This window comes from Myotis daubentonii, chromosome 16, assembly GCF_963259705.1.
Source record: "Myotis daubentonii chromosome 16, mMyoDau2.1, whole genome shotgun sequence".
NCBI classification, from domain to species: domain Eukaryota; kingdom Metazoa; phylum Chordata; class Mammalia; order Chiroptera; family Vespertilionidae; genus Myotis; species Myotis daubentonii.
Genome location: NC_081855.1, coordinates 44,348,787 through 44,372,196, shown reverse-complemented (window position 1 = coordinate 44,372,196; position 23,410 = coordinate 44,348,787). Strand labels below are relative to the sequence as shown.

The 23,410-nt window shown below is 52.2% G+C and overlaps 2 protein-coding genes across 5 annotated transcripts in view; both read left to right on the top strand.

The window, feature by feature from the left end:
• Positions 1-6,205, top strand: part of AP2B1 (adaptor related protein complex 2 subunit beta 1) — a 102,820-nt gene extending 96,615 nt beyond the window's left edge. For all 4 annotated transcript variants that reach the window (XM_059670509.1, XM_059670508.1, XM_059670506.1 and 1 more), the window contains one exon: positions 4,164-6,205. In XM_059670509.1, coding sequence (XP_059526492.1) covers positions 4,164-4,238 — 75 coding nt within the window. In that variant the 3' untranslated portion in view covers positions 4,239-6,205. The remainder of the gene's footprint in view (positions 1-4,163) is intronic.
• A 5,934-nt stretch (positions 6,206-12,139) lies between these two features.
• RASL10B (RAS like family 10 member B) lies at positions 12,140-23,063 on the top strand. The gene is made up of 4 exons (XM_059670505.1): positions 12,140-12,345; positions 15,324-15,686; positions 19,765-19,889; positions 20,636-23,063. Exons 2-4 carry the CDS (start codon positions 15,471-15,473, stop codon positions 20,904-20,906), a joined length of 612 nt encoding a protein of 203 aa, XP_059526488.1. The 5' UTR covers positions 12,140-12,345; positions 15,324-15,470; the 3' UTR covers positions 20,907-23,063.
• The last annotated feature ends 347 nt before the right edge of the window (positions 23,064-23,410 follow it).

Below are 23,410 nucleotides of genomic sequence, written 5' to 3'. Positions count from 1 at the left end.
CCATTTAGCTGATAAAAGTCTGTGATCGCATTCCTTAATTTTTAATAGTCAACTCTGTTTTCACTAGTATGCATCAAGGTCATAGTACCATCCAGAACTGAAAATTCTTGGTGTTTTTCCCACTAGTTCCCTTCCTTGGTGAGCATGTGTGTGAGCTGCTGAGTCCTATCAAGTCATATTATTGCCCAAGCATTTGTGAGCTGGGAAAACTTGGGCTTTCCTCATAAAGTGTACTCTCTTCCCACCCTCCTTCTCCACCACCAGTTCATGTGTTTTTGTCCATCCTTTTATTTTTCATCTCAGCTGGGTCAAAGAAGGATGGTTCTCTCAGGAAACCAAAGTTAAGAATGATCAGTAATGCCCTAGCTGGTTTGGCTCATTGGATAGAGCATTGGCCTGTGGACTGAAGGGTCCGGGGTTTGATTCCAGTCAAGGGCACATGCCCAGGTTTCAGGCTCAATCCCCAGTGGGGGCGCATACAGCGGGCAGCCTATTGATGATTCTCTCTCATCATTGATGTTTCTATCTCTCCCTCTCCCTTCCTTTCTGAAATCAATTAAAAAGATTTTTTTAAGTTTAACTTCTTCATTTGAAATAATTTGAATTGCAAAAAGTTTTTTAAATGGTACATAGAGTTCCCATGTGTCTTTCACCCAGCGTCCCCATTGATAACATCTTACATTTCCATTGTGCATTTTCAAATGGAAATGATATTGATAAAATAATACTAACAAGACCACAGATGAGTCTTTCTAGTAGTCTGTTGTGTAGTGTACAATACTATGAAATCTTATCACATGTATAGATTTGTATAACTACCACTACAGTCAGAACCCAGAACTGTTCCATCGTAACGAAGACTCCCTCTTACTATCTCGTTATATTTAGACTTTCACGCCTGCCCTAACCCCTGGAAACCACTGATATGTAGTCCTCCATTAAATTCATATAACATGTAACATTTTGAGACTATTTTTTTTTCACTTAGCACAATACCCATGATATCCACCTAAATTGTTGCATGTATCGATAGGTTGTTCTTTTTTAGACGAAGTCGTAATCCACTATATAGATATACAACAGTTTATCTATTCACCTGTTGAAGGACATTTCCTACCCTATATATTTTTAAATTTTTCATTTTGAGATTATTGTAGATTCACATGCAGTTGTAAGAAAGAGTCCCATGAGACCCTATCCTCAAGGTGTGCCCGTTTATACCCACTACCATCTCTCTGCCTCCCCTGTATTTGTATATACTAAGTTTGTTAATGTTTCCTTGTCCCCTTTCCTATTTTCTATCCATCTGGTGACTAGGTTCCTACTGCCCACAAAACCATCTAAATTTTTCCTTAAAGTCTGACACGAGACTAATCCATTCCCCTAAATGTGTTCCAGACTTCAAAATCTTTCGGATCCATTTCCTTCCCCTCATCACCCTAAACACCCATTGTACTATTGATCTGATCTCAGCTACCAATTTAGGAGGAAAAAAATCTGTCTGGTTGAGCCCAGTACCAGTGCGTGAGAACTGATAGTGCCTTACTCTTCTGAGAGAATGATAAATTATCCCCCCCCGCCCCCATCCTTACTGTATTTCATTACAAAGGGTTTTTTGTTCTTGTTTTTTTAATGTCCTGGCCAGGTGGCTCAGTTGGTTGGAGCATCATTCCATAAACCAAAAGTTTGCAGGTTCAATTCCTGGTCAGGACACATACCTAGGTTGCAGATTCGATCCCCAGTCGGAATATGTATGGGAGGCAGCCTTTTGATGTTTCTATTTCTTTTCTTTTTTAATATATTTTATTGATTTTTTACAGAGAGGAAGGGAGAGGGATAGAGAGTTAGAAACATGATGAGAGAGAAACATCGATCAGCTGCCTCCTACACACCTCCCACTGGGGATGTGCCCGCAACCAAGGTACATGCCCTTGACCGGAATTGAACCTGGGACCTTTCAGTCTGCAGGCCGACGCTCTATCTACTGAGCCAAACCAGCCAGGGCATGATGTTTCTATTTCATATTCATGTTTCTCTCGCTCTCTCCTTCCCCCTCTCTCCTTGTCTCTCTTCCCCTCTCCCATCCTATCTGAAATCAATAATATCTATAATAATAAAAACATATTGTGCAAATCAACCGAACGGCTGAACAGTGCAACAACTTTCCAGACAACCTTCCGGGCTGCGAGGGGTTGTAAGGGCCGGGACTGCGAAGGCCTACTCTTGCACAGATTTTGTGCATCAGGCCTCTAGTCTTATTAATAAAGAGGCAAAATGGCCCTAGCCAGTTTGGCTCAGTGGATAGAGCATTGGCCTGCAGACCAAAGGGTCCCGGGTTCAATTCTGGTCAAGGGCATGTACCTTGGTTGCAGGTTCTCTGGCCCTGTTCGGGGTGCATGCAAGAGGCAACCAGTCAATGTGTTTCTCTCACATCAATGTTTCTGTCTTTCCCTCTCTCTTCCACTCTCTAAAAATCAGCAGAAAAATATCCTCGGGTGAGGATTAACAAAAAAAAAAGAGGCAAAATGACATATCATTAAAGACATAATAAGAGCAATGGTATTAGCAGTTCAAAAAGCAAATATGAAATTTTCTGGTTCTAAATGCAATTTGCATGCTTCCACTGTTGTAGTGCTAATATTTTGCCTAATCTAACACAATTGAGTCTGGGTCTGGATTTAAATTTTGGACTTGCTGACCAATGAAGTGAAAATTTCAGTGTTCAACATTGAAATCTTTTAATATTTTCATGTTTATTTGGTAATTGTTAGGCTAGAAGAGGTGGTGCTAGAGAAGTAGAATGGTATCAGAAGTGTCTGATTTGCCTTCTAAAAAAGGCAGAAAATAAGATTAAGTTGTTGGCATGAATTGCTGTCTGGTTACTGAGTAAATGTCTTTTTTGTGATAATTAATTTTCTCTTTATGACAGTGTGTGTTCTCCTCAATATAATACAGAAAGCATTAGTACCTTGGACTTGGCTAGCTTATACTTTTATTTTACTTGATTGTACATCCTCCTGTACTGAGATAAGCATCCCTGTTGGACTGAGAAACAGAGGCAGACAGCTGAAATGACCACCAGCAAGTTAAGGCTTTAGCCCTTCCCTTTTCATCTATACTAATAAAAGAGAAAAATGGTAATTGGCATACGATGATACCCTTTTCATTGGCTAATCAGGGCTATATGCAAATTAACTGCCAACTAAGATTGGCAGTTAACTGCCAACAAGATGGCGGTTAATTTGCATATGTAGGCACAATGCAGGGAGGCAAAAGGGAAAGCAGGAAGAAGCCCCCTGCCACTGACAGTGATCGGAAACCCAGCGCGGAGCTAAGAGCTGGGGGCCAGGGCAAAGGTGGCCCCCCAGCCATGATCGGAGAATCAGGTGCCTTTTCCTCCCTGGCCAGTGATAGCAGGAAGTAGGGGTGGAGCCAGCGATGGGAGCTGGGCACGGTCGAAGCTGGCAGTCCCAGGAGCTAGGGGTCCCTTGCCTGGGCCTAAAGCGAAGCCCACGATCGCGGGGCCGCTGCAGCTATGGGTCCCCGCTGCCCGGGCCGGACGCCTCAGCCAGAGACATCCTGCAGGGGCAGGGGCAGAGCCCGCACGATCGCAGCACCCCCCGCTGCCACTGCAGGTCCCTGCTGCCCGGGCCGGATGCCTAGGCCAGAGGCGTCAGGCCTGGGCAAGGGGCCGATCCTGCGATTGAAGGGTGATGGGGGTCAACGCCTGAGGGCTTCCCAGTATGTGAGAGGGGGCAGGCTAGGCTGAGGGACACTCCCCACACACACACACACACACCCAGTGTACGAATTTCGTGCATCGGGCCCCTAGTTTGGGAATAATCTCGATGATGCTTAGCAAAGCATTGGAGCAGCTGTGCCTCTATAGTCAGAGACTTGGATGTTTTTAGTATGGAATATTTCCTAACCTCATAGACCCAGATAAAATGTAGGTGGAAACACAGCATAACCTGACATTGATTAAATTAAAATTCTGAAACCCATAGGGCAGTACCTCAAACAGGCAGGATCTCTCTGACTACTCAGTGATAGATCTCCTCTCCCACTGTATCAGAAAGAGTTTCTTAACCTGACTACTTGGCTGCCTTTCGAGTCAATGCCGATCTCCATGCTAATCTTTCTTCTCCTTTTCCTCCCAACAGCTGTCGCTGAAGTGTAGAGCTCCTGAAGTCTCTCAGTACATCTATCAGGTCTACGACAGCATTTTGAAAAACTAATAGACTGCTCTGGTGCCCTTCGGCCACCCTGTGATCGGTGCAAGCCAAGAACTCTTAACTAGAAGAAATTGTTTTGCCGTGTAGAAGCTGAACCTAAATACACTGAGGCCACCCACCAAGGTAGTGACTAGTCTAACCTGTGCTAAATTAGGCCGCAACCTGTCGGATAGTGTTAGCTTTCTGTGAACTTTGTAACCACTGCTTCAGTCACTTCCCACCTTTGCCTCCTGTTGCTGCTGTCTGTCCTTACTTGTGGGCTTCTCCATACTGGGCCAATGGCTGGCATTTTTTAGCGTAGTTTGATATTTTGTAATTGAGAGTTCATTTCAAAAGCAGAAAAAGACAAAAAATATTAAAGCAAGGAAAAGTGTCACTGAAACGTAAGCTGCACTTTATTGTTTTATATTTTTGTACATAAGAGAAATGGAGGGAGCAGTGTAATCATTGCTACAAAGTGTAAAAACAGCTGGCCGTCATTCCCGCAGGCCTGGAGGAGGACACAGCTACTTGCCCACCCTGTGAGGGGTTTTCTCATCTATGGCAACCTTGCCCCCAGTCATTTGGATTTTCACGTTTTTTCCCTTTCCAAGCTCCTTTTCTTTGTGATTCCCCCTGCCCTGTATTATCCTCTCATTTGATTGCTCTGCAGTTGGGAATAGTGGTCTTCCATGAGTGCTGTTTTAGGTGCAGGAATAGGGCCTGTCGGTACCAAGGCTGAGAGAAATTAGAACTTACTACATTCCTTTCCCCAGCTCTGACCCATTAATGACACTAATAAGGAATCTGAGTAGAGATGGGAAACAGGAACCAAAATGCCTTTCCCCCACCCCCTGTCCTGTATTTGGTTTAATTCTCAGGTCCATTTCAGAACCGAAAGTCATAGTTTTAGAGTTGAAACAGACTTTAATTAATAACTTAGCCAATGCTGTTTTTCTAAAAAAGAAAACAGTAAAAGGCAAAGGGGGTATTATTGCCTGAGGCCTTTGAGCTGTTCAGTAGCAGAGCTGGGGGACTGGGTCTCCTAAAGCCCCATCAGTGTTGTTTTCACTGCATTGGTGTCTCGGTGTTTTTCTCCTCAATGCCTTTTTCTTGCCTTCTTTGTGCCTGCTTCTTTATGGCTTTTCTCATATTCCACACTGGTTTTGGCACTTCATTCATTGGCATCTGGTGGCAGCAAAGTATCTTTTCAGTCACTTGAAGGTAAATCCAGATACCAGAATGAAGGAGTAGCTAATGTTTCCCATAGGCTCCTGAAACCGAAATTCTTGAGGCCCCCAGCGTAGGTGCAGAGATGGGGTAAGCTTAAAGATGTCACAGATCCCCTTGGTCCCTGCAGCTCTCTGATTTGCTCTTGACTCGTGTTCTTTAGGCTCCCAGGCAATTGAGATCATCTCAGAGGGTTAAGCAGTTCTTGTCATCTCCCAAAAGATAGGGAGCTGTGACATCCCTGTGCTTATTAACACACCGGGTGTGATTTGTCAATGAATGCCTTGGTTGCAGGTTCTCTGACCCTGGTTGGGGTGCATGCAAGAGGCAACCCAAAACACCAGCCTGTTTAGCATTGTTCACACCGTTTCATCTGTGGGCACTTGTGTTGCCTGGCTGGCACTCAGTATTCAGAGTCCACGACCAAGACTGTTTCTCAGCTGCCCCTACTTAAATCAGAGACATGATATTGGACTCGGACCTACGAGTGAGTCCCAGTGGAGGAAACGTAGAGGAAACAAGAGCAAAGCCCAGCTGGCGTGGCTCAGTGGTTGAGCATTGACCTATGAACCAAGAGGTCATGGTTCGATTCCTGGTCAGGGTTGCGGTCAGGGTGGCGGCTGCAGGATCCCCAGTAGAGGGGTGTGCAGGAGGCAGCCAATCAATGATTCTCTATCATCATGGATGTTTCTATCTCTCCCACTCCCTTCCTCTCTGAAATCAATAAAAATATATTTTAAAAAAACAAAACACAAAAACAAGAGCAGAAACTATCCCCCAGCCCCCGTCCTGCCATGTCTGAAATGACCCCGATTTAGACCATTTGCAAAGCTTGGGGGAGTAGGTCTCCCAAAGCAGTTTCTTAAACCTTGAGAATCTCCAAGAGAAAACTTGCTGGGGTGGGGAAAGGAATTATTTCCTGCGCCTACCACCCTTCGGGCTCAGAGAAGTAACACAGGGTTGTGTGTGGGAGGTGGATGGGTTGGTGGTGTGTGGGTGGGAAAAACAGGTTGATCAAGTTCCCTGGTTGGGAAATCATTCATAGAGTTTGTTGGATACAAGCAGTAAAAGTTCACACTACAAATACTGTATTCTCTTTCTCAAAGCAAATTGTAGTTCCAAAAGGAGGAGTGTGCCAGGGTAAGCAGACAAAACAATTTTGTATCAGGATATGTTCCTCTGCCCCTGAAACTAGGCTTCTCTCAGCCTCCCCAGCAGTGACCGGAACAACTGCTGTTCTCAGCTGACGTCACTGGGCCAATCTGAACTCAGCTCCTTGGGGAGGCTGCCTTCTGAGCTCCCCCAGCACCTAGGGAGGCTTCTGCTCCACAGAAAAGGACTCTCTCCCCAAGAGACAGAACCTGTTGCCTCCACCGCAGCTTCCCTTTTGGCCTTTTTCAAGCTCGGCCCACTTAGGGAAATGGAATGGAGATTGCCCTGCGTTCCCTCTCCTCTGCCTCAGTATGTCTTTGTCACGTCAGCTGGTGTCATACAAAGGGCAAGGGAAGCACACACACAGCCAGAACTCTTGCTGGTCAGAGATTCCCTGAGTGTCTGTCCTGCCCGAGCCTGTTCAATGTGTCTGTGTTGTGAAGCTTGGGACTCTGGAGAGAAATGGGGGGGGGGGGTGTCACCCTAAGAATGCTTATCATTCTCTTGTTGTTGGGATCTGTTCTTGGGGAGGGTGGGGGTTGGGGGAAGCTTGACCTTGTGTCTTCCTCAATAAACTCTTCATTTACACAAAATGAAGTATTTGGTGTATGTACTTTGTTCTCAGAACTGATATTCTAGGACAAAACACAGCTGGCCAGGGGAGGGATGGGTGCTGATAACCACACTATTAGAACTTTTCTTGGGCTGCCTCCGGGGATTTAGCTAGACAAATCAAGATTGGCCTGAGGAGAAATCCCAGGGGCTCCTGTGAACCAAGCCCAGACCACTATCACCACCACGCGCATCTCGCCTCAAGCAGGGAGTGATCAGAAGGAGCCAATCTGTCTTCCCTGGCAGCTCCCTTGCTGGGCTGTAGGCAGATGGTCCCATGGGCAGAAGGAGCACAGCACAGCTCATCAGTTTCCTATTACTCAGGACATTTCACTAATCCCTCCATTTATAAAAGGCTTTCAGACCTGGATTGGACGGCATGTCCCCAAGGGAATAGAATTAATGCTGCTGGAAAGCAAACTTCCCAAGGAGTTCAGGTCACCTGCATGTGTTCCTGGGGACATGTGACCCAGGTGGTACCCAGATAGAGGACCCACCCCAGGTTCTGAAATCTCCCACAGTCTGGAGTGGAGGAAAGAGGCAGAGGGATCCAACACTGAGATGCCCTTGGACTAGTTCCTGAACCTCCCCACCAATCCAGTTCCTGTAGGTGAGCACAGTCAGTGCTCGGCACTTAGGTGCTCAGAATAAACTGCATTTATTACTTGGATCCAAGCACCATGAGCGAACTTCCTTTGGCAGCTGGGAGCTTTTTGGCTGACTGTATTGCTGGGCGGCAGTTAGCCCCGATGGTAATAAGAATAACATTTCTTATTACAGAAATGTAATGAGGGAGGAGTGGGGTCAGGGTGGTCTTTGTTGAGGTTCAGGGTCAAAGATGAAATGGATGGGCCTTACTGAGATCTAATTGGGTGCACCAGCTAAGCATGTCAGCGGGGGCCCAGAGAATCCTTAGGGCAGAGCTCTAAACTCTTGGGTGCACATTTCTACATCACCTGAGAGCTTTCATAGGTCTGCCAGGCTGGGGTGGGGGTCGGGGGAAACTGCATTTTACGGAAGTCCCCATGCTCTCGGGGCCAGAGAGACTCACGCTGTTGGTCTGCTTCCTCTTCTAGTGATGCTCAGTGTTTGTGGCAGTTGAAAACGGTAAAAGCACTTCTATGCTCATGATACCTGACCATCCCCTGAATTGAGCATTTTGTTCATTTTTCATGAGATGCAGTAGAGTCACGTCTTCCAGCTCCGTGTCCTTACCACTGCACTACAGCGTCCCCCTTATAGGCCCCCTCCTTCCTCTGCACTGAGCCACCAGGCCAACGGCCAATCTTGCTAAGCCCCCAAGATAGTGATATGTTACGATCCTTCTCTGCCCACTAAGTGGCAACTACAAAATACTGAGAGCTCAGGGACGCTGTTTCTGAGGCCAGAGAACAGCTGAGGACTCCCAGGTTTGAGCCGTCCTACTCCCACCTCATGCATTGATGCTTTTTCTGATGGTGCTGGAACCCAGATTTCTATTCTCTGCCACCCTCAGCTCCAGGACCAAGAGCCTGTTTATTTTAATACCTGGTGTGGCACTTGGGGAAGATCACACCTCCCCCGTTGTTACCCATTTCTACCTCCTGAACACTAATCCTAGAAACCCAACCAGCCCCCAGATATGTTGTTAGTAACCAGGATGTTTCTTGAAGTTTCCAAGTTCACTCCAAACTTGCCATCTCAGCTTCTCAATTAGCTTTTGCCCCACCATCCTTAATGCTGCCAGCAAGGGCAAAGCTGATTCAGAGGCTCACAAGACCCAGGCAGACGTGGGTCCCAACGCCCTAGGACTGAGACAACTCCACTCACCCTCACCCCCACTACGAAGGTGATGGGGGATGATGTTCAAGTCTAGCCTCTGGCTTTCCCTCCCTTGTTTCATTCACTCTCCACTTATGGTCAGAGGTTCCAGGATATATGGCTGAGGAGCCTCTGGAAGCTAGTGTAGTGTCCTCGGCTGTGATGGACAAGGCAGGGTAGGCAGGTTTGGGTCTTTGCCTTTTCGGTCCCACTCGGTGTCTGGGCCTCAGATGCTGTGGGTGGACACACACACCTGCTCCCTTAGAGCCTGAGCTTGCACCTCAGCTGAACCAGAGCCACATGAGGCTTAAGGTCAGACAGACCGAGGACAGTGCCTCTCAAGCTCTCACCAGGCCTGGCAGATGTGCTATGGTTGAGTGTCGACCCTTGAACCAAGAGGTCACTAGATCGATTCCCGATTCCCTCTCAGGGCACATGCCCAGGTTGTAGGCTCGATCCCCAGTAGGGGATGTGCAGGAGGCAGCCAATCAATGTTTCTATCTCTCTATCCTCCTCCCTTTCTCAAATCAATTTAAAAAAAAAAACATTTTAAAGAAAAACTCTCACCACGCTAATCCTACCGATAGTGAACAGGCCCCTGGATATACATTCTTAGCTCAAAGTGACCCTCAGCAAACTAAAATGACAACTGAATCTTATGTTCAGGCAAATTTTGCATTTTATGTTAATACTGTGTGTGTGTGTGTGTGTATAAAATGCTTTAAATGACCTACCACTGGAGGCCAGTGTGAGGCTCCATAATTAACCTGTAGCTGTGTGTTCTCCTAGTACAGTGGTCAGCAAACTGCAGCTTGAGAGCCACATGCGGCTCTTTGGCCCCTTGAGTGTGGCTCTTCCACAAAATACCTACTTCTGCACATGGGCCACGAAGTTTCAATCGCACCGTATGTGTGCGCCCGCGCGTGGTATTTTGTGGAAGAGCCACACTCAAGGGGCCAAAGAGCCACATGTGGCTCTCGAGCCACAGTTTGCCAACCACAGTTAACGAGAAGCTTTGGAGAAAACGCCCCAAGGTATGAGTTGTGAGCATTGCAGTTTCTTATTTCTAGTCCACTTGGTCTGAGATAGAACCAGAATGGAGGGTTATGGCCCCGGGGAGTAGGCATAAAGCTTAGGGCCTTCGGGAGAGTAAGAATTAAAGCTTTTCAGTCACACTGGGGGGATAGACAGTGCCCTGGAAGTTTTAATCAAGTTAGGCACTAGGTGACCATTGTGATCTCAGGGGCCCAGTAAATCTGCTTCCCGACCCCCCCAGCCCCCCAAAGCGGCTCACCATCCTTCTGGGCCTTGTATTTGCTTTTAGCTGCTGCCATGACCTTCCTCCCCATACCCCCACCCTAACCCCTTGGGAGCCCTCCCAGAATAAATAGGGACTTCGCCAAGGTGATGGTCAAGTTCCTCTATGAGTGGCTGTGTCTCTAAAAGAGAAAGGAAAAGGCCACCAGAAACTTCTCCATGCCGGGTGCTGCTGCGTTAAGGACTTTACACAACGCAGCCCATTTTTTGCCTTGGGGGTCACATCTCCCATTTTACAAATAAGGCAGCTGGAGCTCTGAGAGTTCAAGTTGCTTGCCTTCAGTCCCATAGTAAGTGGTAAGGCCGGGTCTAAATCCAGACCTGTCTGATTCTGAGGCTCATAAGCACTGTGCTCTCTGCCTGGACAGGAGAGAAGAGGGAACAGTTGGGAAGGTGCCCAGAATGTAGAGCCCAGTGAGGAGAACTAGGTTCTGTGAGGAAACCATGGCCACAAGTAGTAGAAAGTGGTAGTGGGTGATGCTGGGTCCCAGAAGCAAAGACAGGTATTTCAGAGCTCCCCCTCCTCTGCCTCTCAGCCCTGCAGGCATTTAAAATACAACTGTGACCAGGTGCTACCCTGCTTCAAGACCCTTTAATGGCCCTAGCCGGTTGCTCAGTGGTTAGAGCGTCAGCCCATGGACTGAAGTGTCCCAGGTTGGGTTCCAGTCAAGGGCATGTACCTCAGTTGCAGGCTTGATCCCCAATCTCGGTCAGGACGCGTTCGGGAGGCCGCCAATCAATGTGTCTGTCTCACATCAATGTTTCTGTGTGTGTCTCTCCCCTCCCTTTCACTCTCTCAAAAAAAAAAATGGAAAAAATATACTTGGGTGAGAATTAACAAAAACAAAAACCTTCAATGCCGTCCCATCCAGCACAGGGCTATGTCCAAACTCCTACCTGGCAATCAAGGCCTTTGTTACCTCACCTCAGCCAACCGGGCTCCCTGTCACTCACCGTGATTCCTGCCCCAGTGCAGGTCTGGTCCTGGACTCACGCCCAGGCCTCCTCTTCCACAACATCCCCACCCCAAGTCCATTTCTTTGAAGGCTCCTTCCCTGAAAGTGGCCTCCACGGACTCCTCTAACTAGGTGGCCCGCTCCCTCCGCCTTCCCTCAGAACCTTGCCTTGGCGCAGCGCACAGCTCAGCGTGGCTGCTGCTGGTCCCCCCGCTGGACTGCGAGCCCCATTCCCAGCTCATCAGCGGCTGCCCAGCTCGGGACCCCCAATCTTTATATTCCACTTTTTGCCCTTCGGTGAGACAACTTAGCCTCTCCCCCTCGGCCAGCTCATCTGTAACACAGGATAAACACTCCACAGAATTGAGAGGGTGACATTTGGGAATACAGCCAAAGCTCGGAGCACGTTGTCTGGCACATAGTAGGTGCTCATGAATGTTAGCTACTGATAATGACGCTGACAACGACTGTTTTAGAATAAATACGTGGGTGGTTCTGCCCTCAAGGCCTGGTGTTCCCTGTCCGGAGAGGAGAGGGAGCAGCTGTTCTTAGGGTTGCAGAGCAGAGGTCATTCCCTGGGAGCAGAGCAGCTGTGCTCTGAGCTAGCCTGGGCTGGAGTGAAGCAAACGCATGAGGGCCTCCCTGGTCCCTTCCTCCCACCCTCCAGGTTACAGCTAACAATTCCGCTAGCAGAGGTGGAGTGGGTGAAGGGCGGGTCTGAGGAGGAAAAAATTCGTCCAGGGTCGTCCCAATGAATGTGTCAGGCTCAGGGACCCAGCGGAATGCCAGCCACTCACCGCCCCCCCCCCCGCCCCGCCCCGCCCGCGTCCCCATCCCTCCTCCCAGCGCTAGCGGGCGGGCGGCGCGCTCGGAGCGAGCAGGGGCTGGAGGTGCCTAGCCCTTGGCGCCCGCACCTGCCCCCCGCGCCCGCCTCTGAGCCCGCCCCGCCCCGACAGGGCAGCCGGGGCCCCCTCCTCTCTCCCCCCGGGCCAGGGAGCCGGGGGCAGCGCCGGAGCCCGGGGGGAGCGCGGCCCCAGGGCTGGGGGCAGCTAAGACGGCCCCGGGTAAGCGGTGGGAGGCGGGGGACGCGGGCGGGTCAGGGGCCGGGCTGGGCAGGGTGGGGGGTGGCGCGGGGTCCGGGGGGTAAGTGAGGGGGTACGGCTGGGGGCACTGGTGCCTGGGCGCGGAGGGAGGAGGGGGCCGGCGGGCTGGCGGGGAAGCGGCGCGGGGCTGCCACGTGAGAGCTGGAGCTGGGGGTGGGGGTGCCTGCAAGGTGCTGGAGGCGGAGATCAGGCTGGGCTCTAGCATCCCCCCCCTCGCCCCAAACTCCTACCAATCAGGTCATGGGTAGCCCAGCGTCCTTCAGAGCCCCCACCCACCCACCCACTCGCACAGGAACGTGGTGGGGACACCAGCAGGCAGACGGTGACACGGCCCACGGGACCCAGAAAGCCCGGTCCTCAGTCTGGGGCAGAGACTCCCGGCATCCAGGCCCAGGGGAGAGGACGAGAGGCGGGCTTTGGCCCCTGGGTGAGTCCCCAGGCTCTTCCCGGGGCGAGTGCTGTCTGCAGACTCACTGCAGAGCGCAGGCCTTGGGGAGGGAGGCTCAGGGGCTGGGCCCTGCTGCTCTGGACAGCCGGCACTCACCCCCACCTGCTGGGCGTGCTGGATTAGTAGACACTTAGACCCAGGACCCCTGCCTGGGAAGAAGGAGGGGGCACCGGTCACCTCTGAGTCAGGGACAGGGCCACCCTTGGGCCTGGTGAGTCCCAGGAGGCTGCCCCAGCCTAGGGGCCTCTCTTGCAACGCTTCCTGGTGCCAGCACCATGACCCGCTTTTATTTCCCGTTATTCCCCCTAAAGGACTGATTCCTGGGCAGTATGTGTGGTGTCCAGGAGGATGTGCAGGTGGGGGACAGCCTAGATACCTGAGTTGCCACCCAGAGAGGGGCAGAGGACTCTTCTTGGGTTCCTTGTCCTCTCTACCTGCCCTCGATGTCCCCCTCCCCACCTGCTTGTCTGGTTATGTAATTAACCCAGCTGAGGCTCTCCGCCAAGCTGGCAGTGTCCAGGGGTGCCTGAGGGGCCGAGGGCCTGGAGGGGTTGATGGAGAGGAGGGACTGGGACTTACCCCGGTTGGGAGCCCATAAGCACCTGTTGAGGAGAAGACACTACATGGGGCAGGAAGGCGGTCAGGGCCCTACTCTTAGTTGACAGCTCAGCTGGCTCTGCGGTCACTTCCCTAAGTCTCTGGGGGTTGCTTTTGGTTCTTGTTTTTACTGTCAATAAAATGGGGGAAAGAATCACAAACACACATACACACACAAAGCATGTTTGTAAACAGCAGTGGGTGGTGACCCATCCCAGGGTTGCTAGGAGGTCCTAGCAACCTTAGATGGAGGTGCATAGCAATGGCCACTCCTCATTGGACACCTACTCTGTGCCAGGCACCTGGCTTTACCTGTACAACCACACCACACCCTGTGAAGTTTCATGCCCAAGGTCACACTTGAGGTGAGTGGCAAAGCCGGGAATCCAACCCCGGTGTGTCTCACTCCAAATCCTGCCTGTATATTCTATGCTGTCAGTACAAGGACCTAGCGGATTAGGTCCGCTGGACTAGGAAAGACCACAGTGCATTCAGCTGTGAACTGTGCATGTGTGGAAAGAGCATGCATCCTCACAGAACACATACATGCAGCCTGAAAAGCACGGCCCTAAATCCAGCAAACCCATCTCTCCTGGACCCCTTTTGCAGGCACTGGTCTCATCCTTCCTGGGAATAGTCCCCAAACAATGTCTCAGGCAGGTAGCAGCTCCCTGGTCATCATCCTCCCCCCCCCCCTCCCCATCACCCTCTAAAAGAGGAAAGACACCTAGCTAGGAGATTTACATAGATTTTCTCAGAAGTAGGGGCTATGGATCCATTTAATAGATGTGCAGAGTGTGGCTCCAATTCAGCTAGAAAACATAGCTGTGGTTTATAACCAAGCTCTAAAGTCCCTGAAACTGAGCAAGCATAGAGCAAATGAATCTGTGACAAGGTTCAACCTTGTAGCAAGCAGCCCGGTCCTGGCTGCTAGCACACCTGCTATGTGCCAGGCCCTCTGAGCTCAGGGGGTTGCCAGAGAATCAGACACAACCCTTGGCCTGTAGGCATTTACCAGCTGGAATCACTAGACTTGGAAGAAGTACTGCGACATTGTAGAAAGGAGTAGCTGGCATTCCCAGCTGTGTGACTTTGGGCACAGTTCTTACTCGCTGAGCCTTCTCTAAAGTGGGAACCCCTATCCCTTAGGGCAGTGGTCGGCAAACTGCGGCTCGCGAGCCACATGCGGCTCTTTGGCCCCTTGAGCGTGGCTCTTCCACAAAATACCACGTGCGGGTGCGCATGTACAGTGCGATTGAAACTTCGTGGCCCATGCGCAGAAGGTATTTTGACGAAGAGCCACATTCAAGGGGCCAAAGAGCCGCATGTGGCTCGCGAGCCGCAGTTTGCCGACCACTGCCTTAGGGGTATCGTATTCACTGAGGGTATCCTTGTGGGCACACACGCTAACAGAGCAAGTGCTCGACAAGTGTTGCCCTCCAGAGCCAAGAGGTCATCTAGTCCAGGGTCTCAATGGCACCATTTGGAAATGGGGGGCATTTGGGGTTGTCAGGGTGACTGGAGGCTGCTGCAGCTGGCACCTGGGGATGTAAGAGGTCCTGCAGTGTGCCAGTCTTCCTGCCCAGTGAAGATTTCTCCCTCTCAGAAATGCCGGGAGCGCCTCCACTGAGACACACTGGCCTCGTCTCACCCCTGAGGGGGGAGACCCAGACACGGCTCAGACTCTGTGGAGAAGCTGGGCTCGACGCTCCGCAGCCTGCCTCGCTGGCCAGACGTCAGGCCATTCCCTGCGGTGGGAGGACAGGAAAAAATGAAGGAGGGATGGCGAGGATTTCAGTAGATACGATAGGGGTTCTGGGCAAGGGAAGGCATTCTGAGTGGCTGAAACAGCTTCAGCAAAGACCCTAAAGCCAGCCACCTCTTGTCCCCACAGTCCAGGTGGAGGCCGCAGAGGGCCCAGGGCGGGCAGGGGCAGCAATGACTGGTCCTGACGGTGGCTGAGCCCCCAGCCCCTGGAATATGCAGCCCGGGGGAGCCCCAGGCAGCGGCGAGGACGCGGTGGCGGCGTGGGGCGAGAGGCATGGTCTCCACCTACCGGGTGGCCGTGCTGGGGGCGCGAGGCGTGGGCAAGAGTGCCATCGTGCGCCAGTTCCTGTACAACGAGTTCAGCGAGGTCTGCGTGCCCACCACCACCCGCCGCCTCTACTTGCCTGCTGTCGTCATGAACGGCCACGTGCACGACCTCCAGATCCTCGACTTCCCGCCCATCAGCGCCTTCCCTGTCAACACGCTGCAGGTAGGAAGGCCCACGAGCGAGCGTAGCAGGGCAGTGGGAAGAGTAGGGGACAGGCGGGACTCCAGCCCTCTCCAGCTCCACGCTGCACCATGGGCCACCAGGAAAGCTTAGAGCCGTACCAGGAATCCATTGTGTGCTGGTTTATTCTACAGATATTTGATGAGCTTTATTAGCTTTATTTATTATGTGGGCCAGGCTCTGTAGTGGGCACTGGGGTAGAAAGGCCAGTAGACGGGACAGCAGAAGAAAAGGCCAAGACCTGGCAAAGGTGTGTTCTCAGACAGGTCTCTTGCCCAAGGGGCTTTTCCCTTACGTGATGCTCTGCCCCTGCTCTCAGGACTGGCCTGCTGGGCACCCTTCCTGCAGGGGTTAGATTCAGGTGCCCCCGGTGCCAGGGCTGACAGTGCTCCTTCCCCAAGCTTGCAGGGATCAAGTCCTCCTTCCTTCTCTCTGCTCTTGGCTTCAGAGGGGGTGGGTGCATGGGGAACTCTAAGACAGGAAGGCAGGGCCATGACTTGGCCAATTGTAATTGTGCAAGTACAGCTGGGGAGGGACTCAGGCTCGGCACTGTCTCAGCAACCCCGGGCAGGAGGGCCGTGGCCCAACCTCAAGGACACTTGTTTCTGCCATCACAGGTAGGGGGATCAGCAGCAAAGACAACAGCCTGATCCAGGCAGCCACCCCTTGAGAGCAGCGAGGTCAGGGCAGTGGGTCAGGGTCTAGTTCCCCAAAGGAGCCTTTAACAGTAGCCTGGGTCTCAGATCTCACTCCAGGCCGGCATCAAGCTTTGTGTATGTTTCACATTTTGTTGTGGACTTCATTTTAATTTAATTTTGAGTTTGGCCTCGGTAAGACTCAATTTAGAAGTTCAAACTTGGTAGAAAGGTTCACCCAGAGAAATCTCAGTGCCACCGCTGCCTGCTTCACCCTGATCCTTGCCCCGCTCTCTAAAGCCACTCTCCTTGTTTTTTTTCATTCAGACTTCCAGTGTTTCTTTACACAAATAAGAAAATGTGTTCTTATTCCACTTCCTTTCTTACATTTAAAAAACAACACTGTTCTGGACCTTGTGTTTTGGACTGAATGTTATAAGCTGGAGATCCTTCCAAGTCAGTATCTAGAGGGCATCTCATTCTTTTTTATGACTACGCTGCAGTCTATTGGAGAGGTGTACTAGGCAGTCCCCCACTTGTTGGACAAGTGGGTTGTTTCCAATCTTTTGCTATTTCAGATAGTGCTGCGATGAGCAGCCTTGTACACAGTCATTTAGTACATAGGAGACATATCTGTGGGATGCATTTCTGGAAAGGCATTGCTTGGATCAAGGGTAAATGCACCTGGAGTTCGGAAGGTGTCAGACTCCCCTCCCCATCTATAGACTTACATGAGCGCTGTTTCCCTCAAAGCCTTTTTTGTTATTGATTTGAGAAAGAGAGAGAGAAATTTATTGTTCCACTCACTGATGCATTCATTTGTTGTGTCTTGTATGTGCCCTGATGAGGGATCGAACCCGCAACCTTGGAGTATCAAGACGATGCTCTAACCAACTGAGCGACCCAGCCAGAGCTCCCCATCGGAGTGTATTGTCTGACAATCTGATAGATGAGACTTGATAGTCTCTGTGTAGTTTTTATTTGCATCTCTGATTATTAGTGAAGTTGAGCATCTTTTCATATGTTTAAGGGCCTTTATATTTCTTTTTCTGACAATTATTCATGCCCTTGGCCCATCTTTCTATTGGATTGTTGGTCTTTTTCTTTCTGGTTGACCCTGAGTTTTGGACTTTTTAGGATGTCCAAGACTTCACTCCTGGAGCACAAGTAACAAATATAAAACCCAACTGTCCTGATGGCACCACCTGACAGTAGAATAAAAACACATTCTTTCCCAATTCCAGGTGAAATCAGCCCAGGAGAGTGGTGTTTCCTGGGTCTGAGCCTCAGTTGTTCCTCCCGCAGCCCCCTCTCCTCCTTCCTATCAGAGAAGGAAGCTGAGGTTAGAGGGCTCAAGCAGCCACCAAAGGAATGAGCAACGAATGCCCTGGTGAGACCCAAGTGTTGAACCTCCCTCATCTCCCAGGTCCTTGGAACTGGACTCAGTTTCCATCGCTCCTTCTTGTGTTTTGACAAGGGACCAGAGATGGTCTTTTACCACCTGGAACCCTTCATAGATCAAGCTGGAAGGAAAGTTGAGCTTTCTTGTTCCCTCCCTTCAACCAGGGGTGAAGGGACAAGCCAGCCAATCAGGAGCCTTCCTCCTCCCCCTTTTAGGAGCCTCCAGAGAGAAGTGGGTGGGAGGCAGCCTGGCGGCCCCCTTGAGGAGTCAGCATGTTGGGAAAGAGGTGGAAGAGGTGGGGCTGTCACCCTGGCAGGCTGGCAGCTGTTCCCTCTCCCCATCAGGGAGCTGGAAGAGGGAGGGAACCGCTGCCTGTTTCCCCATAACTCCCACTTGCCACTAATCACTCCTATGTGGGTTGGGGGAGGAACCACGTACAAATGTGGGTCCTGGGCTCCTGGAGCTCACCGTGTCCGGCGGAATGCCGTTTTTGCTGGCCCCAGAAGCCAGTTAATGGTTTCCTACAGTTTTAGATTTGTCCTCAGTGTCTTCCCCCTGCACCAAAGTTAAAACTCAGCACAAAGAAAAGATGCCACATCATCTCCCTGGGGAAATCCACTGCAGCAGCCTCTATGCCTCTGAGTTGGGAAGTACCTTTCAGGGGCCAGACACACTCTCTACCACCACCACCAAAGTCTTTTCCTTTCTGTTCCTTCTCTGAGGTGGAGAACCTGCCGTAGTCCTCCTTGATGCCTGGTCTTTTCCCCAATGCAACTCACAAGCTGGCTCAGGAGACATGCTGCACCTCCTTCTCATCTTTTGCCTGGCCCCTCAAAGGAGAAGACCCTGGTTCCCCTTGGCCCGGAGGCCTCTACCTCCACCCCACCCCCACCCCCGCTTCAGTGTCCATGCTCTTTCCACACACTGGCTGCCTTCAACTGCTCTTGCAGTTGCCATCTGCTGGCAAGTTAATTAGCTAATTAATTCTTAAGGAACTTTCTCTTTAGTGCACTCAGACTTTCCATGGGTCTATTCATCTTGAGCTGCAACCCCACCCTGAGAATTTGCCACAAACATTCAGGAAGTTCCGGCTCCCTGGGGCTTTGCTGTCCATCAGCCCTGACTATGTATCCAGTCTCAGTCCTCTCAGACCTTCTCCTTCTGTCCAAGGCCAGAGTGGAACCTACAGAAGGGGAACATCAGATAGCAATCTAAGGGCAGCGAGACAGACAGGAGTTGCACTGATCCCAGAGTGGACCAAGTGGGGTTCAGGACCATGGAGAGCTCACCAGGTTAGGCATTGCACCCATAAGGAGCCTGCTAGGAGCCAACACAGTGTGCAAGGTACTGAGTGGGGAGGAGGAGGAGGAGTTACATAAAAATGAGGGTGGCTTGGTTCTGGTTCCCTCAGAAGCTCGCAGAAGTGGGGATCTGGAGATGGAAACAGTGGTAACCAAGGTATTTGCACACAGGAGATTAAGGGAGTAGACCCTTGCTTGTAGGAAGGCTTCTTGGAGGAGGAGGCATTTGAGCTAAGCCTTGGAAGATAGAGACTATTTCGGTGGCTGAGCATCCACTTATGAAACAGGAGGCCATGGTTCGATTCCCCAGTCAGGACACATGCTCAGGTTGTGGGCTTGATCCTGAGTGGGGGGCATGCCGGAGGCGACCAATCAATGATTCTCATCATTGATGTTTTTGTCTCTCCCTCTCCTGTTCTCTCTGAAATCAATTTTTTTTAAAAAAAGATAAAGACCATTTCAACAGCTCCCAATATGCACCGGGCCGTGGAGTGGTCCCCGAGGTCAGACAGTGTGACCTGCCCTATCCCAGCTTGGGGTGGGGAGGCCACAGCACTGAGCTCCATTTTGCCCTGGCCCTGGCCTCCTGGGGATGGGTGGGTGTGAAAGGCTTAGGGTGCTGTGGCAGGTGAGAGTGCTGTCCATCTATGGCTGGAGGTGGCTGGGGACAAGGGGAACCCTCGTGGCTGCTCTAACATTGGCCTTAACTGGGGATGTTGCAGGAGTGGGCAGATGCCTGCTGCAGGGGACTCCGGAGTGTCCACGCCTACATCCTGGTCTACGACATCTGCTGCTTTGACAGTTTTGAGTACGTCAAGACCATCCGCCAGCAGATCCTAGAGACAAGGTGAGGGCCCAGGATACAGTCCATTGCCACCCCAGTGGATGCCCTAGTGCAGTGATGGCGAACCTTTTGAGCTCCGCGTGTCAGCATTTTGAAAAACCCTAACTTAACTCTGGTGCCGTGTCACATATAGAAATTTTTTGGTATTTGCAACCATAGTAAAACAAAGACTTATATTTTTGATATTTATTTTATATATTTACATGCCATTTAACAAAGAAAAATCAACCAAAAAAAATGAGTTCGTGTGTCACCTCTGACACGCGTGTCATAGGTTCGCCATCACTGCGCCTGGTGCTAGCCAGCTTCCACGGAAAGGGTGCAGTGGAGGGAGGCAGATGAAGTCCCCTCCAGTTCCCACACATCCAGTCAAACACACACACTCATGACATTTTGCTATTCCCCATTTCTATGAACTCATTTTGGGACCCTTACCAGGGGGTGGCTAGTCTAATATAGTGGTTAGATCAGGGGCTCCGGCAACAAGGCTGCCAGGGCCGCTCGGCTGCATGACCAGGACAGTGAATGTGTACGCCTCAGGTTCCTCATCTGAAAAATGGGGCTAACACTAGTACCCACCCTTTGGATCAATTGTGCAGATTAGCGAATGTCATGTCACTCCAGGGCTAAGCCCTGCGCCTGGAGCAGACGTAAGGTAGCGCTGTTATTGACCAGGCACAGCCTGCCTTCATTGAAGTCCAGTGGCTGCGACCCTGGTGGAGTTCTGAGAGTCCCACCTCGCCCCGCAGGGTGATTGGCACCTCAGAGACGCCCATCATCATCGTGGGCAACAAGCGGGACCTGCAGCGCGGACGCGTGATCCCGCGCTGGAACGTGTCTCACCTGGTGCGCAAGACCTGGAAGTGCGGCTACGTGGAGTGCTCCGCCAAGTACAACTGGCACATCCTGCTGCTCTTCAGCGAGCTGCTCAAGAGCGTCGGCTGCGCCCGCTGCAAGCACGTGCACGCCGCCCTGCGCTTCCAGGGCGCGCTGCGCCGCAACCGCTGCGCCATCATGTGAGCGCGCCCACCCCGCCAGCCCCTGGGGCGCCCGAGGCTGCCGCCGGGACCGCCCGGAGTTCCTCCTGGGACTGCCCGGCCTGAGCAGCGAGTGGCAGGAAAAGAACTCGGGGGGCCCGGGCCGGAAACGCCCCCGCCGCCACGCACCTCCCGTTGAGAGGCGGAGGGCGGGAGGGAGTCTCCCCAAATGGCCCAGTCCTGTCTCCAATCTGTCTTCCTGGGACGGCTCCTTTAGCGCTGAGGTTGGCGCCGTACCCAGCCTGGCCCCAAGGGGCGCCACAGCCTTTTGGGATTGGGGTGCGCGCAGGAAATGGAGGGTGGGGAAGGGGAGGTGTTGCCTTAGCCGGTCCCCCGCGAGTCTTCTCCAGAGTGTGGCTGTCATTGCCCCGCGCCTTCCTCCCGTGCCCATCGGTCTGCCCAAGCGTCTCTTGGTCTTACCCACTCTCTGGTCCCCTCCCCGCCCCCAGCTCAGCTCACAGGGCTCTCATTTCTTCCACCTCCTTGTTGCAGATCCTGGTGCCCCTCTGGCCGGCAGCACCCCCGGCGCAGGACAGCGAGATGCGGGTGGTCCTAGGACCACCTTCGGTCCGAGGGTTGAGGTCCCAGATTAGTCAAGGGGAGAAAGCTGAGCTCTGCCCTCTCCAGGGAGACCTCCCCACCCAGCAGCCCCGAGACACAACAACCTACCTTCCAGCCTTAACTCGATGGTCCGTTCCTGCCGGGTGCCCCTCACCCCCTTCCTGACCCCAAAGCCAGATCACCCCCTGGGTTAGAACTTTTCCCCTGACAGAGCATGGGGAGGGAATTCCCCAAAGGAGAGATTTACCTCCATGACGCCAGGCTCCAGCCCCCTGTTCCTTCCTGCATTGGGCGGTGTTAGATTGGGGGGTGTTGGGTTTGGGGAGCTGTGGGGGGCAGGCTGGGTCCCGGAGTGGAGGTTGGGGCCCAGGTTGTGCCAGTAAAGGCTCTGCTTTTCCATCCACCCCAATCAGATGCCCCTGCTTGAATCTCAGGTTACCCTGATTAATCTAGGGAGGGGTAGAGCCAGAAAAAGAATTATGGGGACCCCTTGCTTGAGGGAGATATGCCCGCTTTCTGCCCCCCCACCCCCATTTCCTGGTTGGAGGCCCTCAGGATCTACACTTCCTTGTGCCAACACCAGTTGGCCCTATGCCCTGACTCACTCCACCCCGTTTTCTCCGGCTGCCTGGCCGGGTTTCTACCTCTCCTCACCAGAGCTGATCACTGTCAGTTTTGTATTGAATTAGAAATAACAAAAATAATGAAGATACCAGGAGCGGCCTGAGGGATTCCTGGGGGACTTGGAGGCCACACAATGGTGCGTGTTCCCTGCCCCCAGGCCAAGTTCTCCTTGAGGCTGAGCCCTCAGCCCTGGGCTGATGGGAGGACAGCAAGGTTAGAAGAGGGGCAGATAGAACATCTCGGCCTTGACCTGGCCCAGCTTTGTTGTATAGATCAGGAAATCAGGTAGCCCAGAGCGGTGATGGAGAGGAGTCTGGGGGAGGGATTGTGGGTGGGGAGCTTATCATCCAGATCTAGTGTGAGAGGGAATCTATGAATTTCCCAGCTGATTCCCCCTCCACCCACCTGGGTAGCACAGCCCTACAAGGACTGCCCTGACCTGGGCAGTCCAGTGCCCCTGGTTCTAGTCCCTGTTGTGCTATGTGACTTGGGGCAAGTGACCCGCCCTCTGAGCCTCCCTCTGAAGCAGAGGAGGTGGCTCCCCTTCCCCACCCCCTGAGTGGCTGGGAGGGTACGGAAGAGGGCCTGCCCCCTTCCTCCCTGCATCCTACTCCCTGGTTCCCCAGGGGGACAGGGTAAGGGATGGCAGCATCTCATCACCACCGTCGCCCCCAGCTCTGAGGCACCTGAAGTGGGGGTGGGGGACCCAGGCCTCTGGCTGCCCCTGTGGGAGCCATTGGAATGTACTGCCTGCCCGTCCCACCTCACCCCCTCGCTCACCCAGGTCTTTGATTTTGATTTCCTCCACCCCCATTCTGAGTCTCTGTCCTTCTCCCTGCCTCCCCCCACCCACCCAGGGTTTCCCACCACAGGGTCTGGAAGTGTGTGTGACGCCCAATGCGCTGTGATCGGAAGTCAGATTAAAAATCAGGGAGTGTTTTCCCTCGTTTCTGTACCAAGGTGTTGGGCTCAGTTTCTGAGGGTGGAAAGGAAGGGGCTCCCTACAGAGCTCTTCTGGGCAAGGAGGGGAAGGGTGATGGGGAGGCCCGAGTTTTGGGACTCAGGACAACCAGAAGAACCAAGGGAAGGAGTTTGGGACTCATCTCCTCTCCACCTACCCCTGAGCCTTCCCACTGATCAAAACCCTCTGCCACTCAGGACAACTTGCATAACTGGACTCAGTCCCAGTTTCTGCCTCTGTGTCTGCCTCGCTCACCGCTGAGCCTCTGTGATCCCTCTGTCATAACTTCACGGGTGTCGATATGTTAACCAGCCCTCCTGACTCTAGGGATCTCAGTCCCC

Coding starts and splice junctions, on each gene's coding strand:
- RASL10B (XM_059670505.1), top strand. CDS start 15,471: ATGGTCTCCACCTACCGGGTGGCCGTGCTGGGGGCGCGAGGCGTGGGC. Junction 15,687..19,764: donor TCCCTGTCAACACGCTGCAG/GTAGGAAGGCCC, acceptor GGGATGTTGCAG/GAGTGGGCAGATGCCTGCTG. Junction 19,890..20,635: donor CAGCAGATCCTAGAGACAAG/GTGAGGGCCCAG, acceptor CTCGCCCCGCAG/GGTGATTGGCACCTCAGAGA.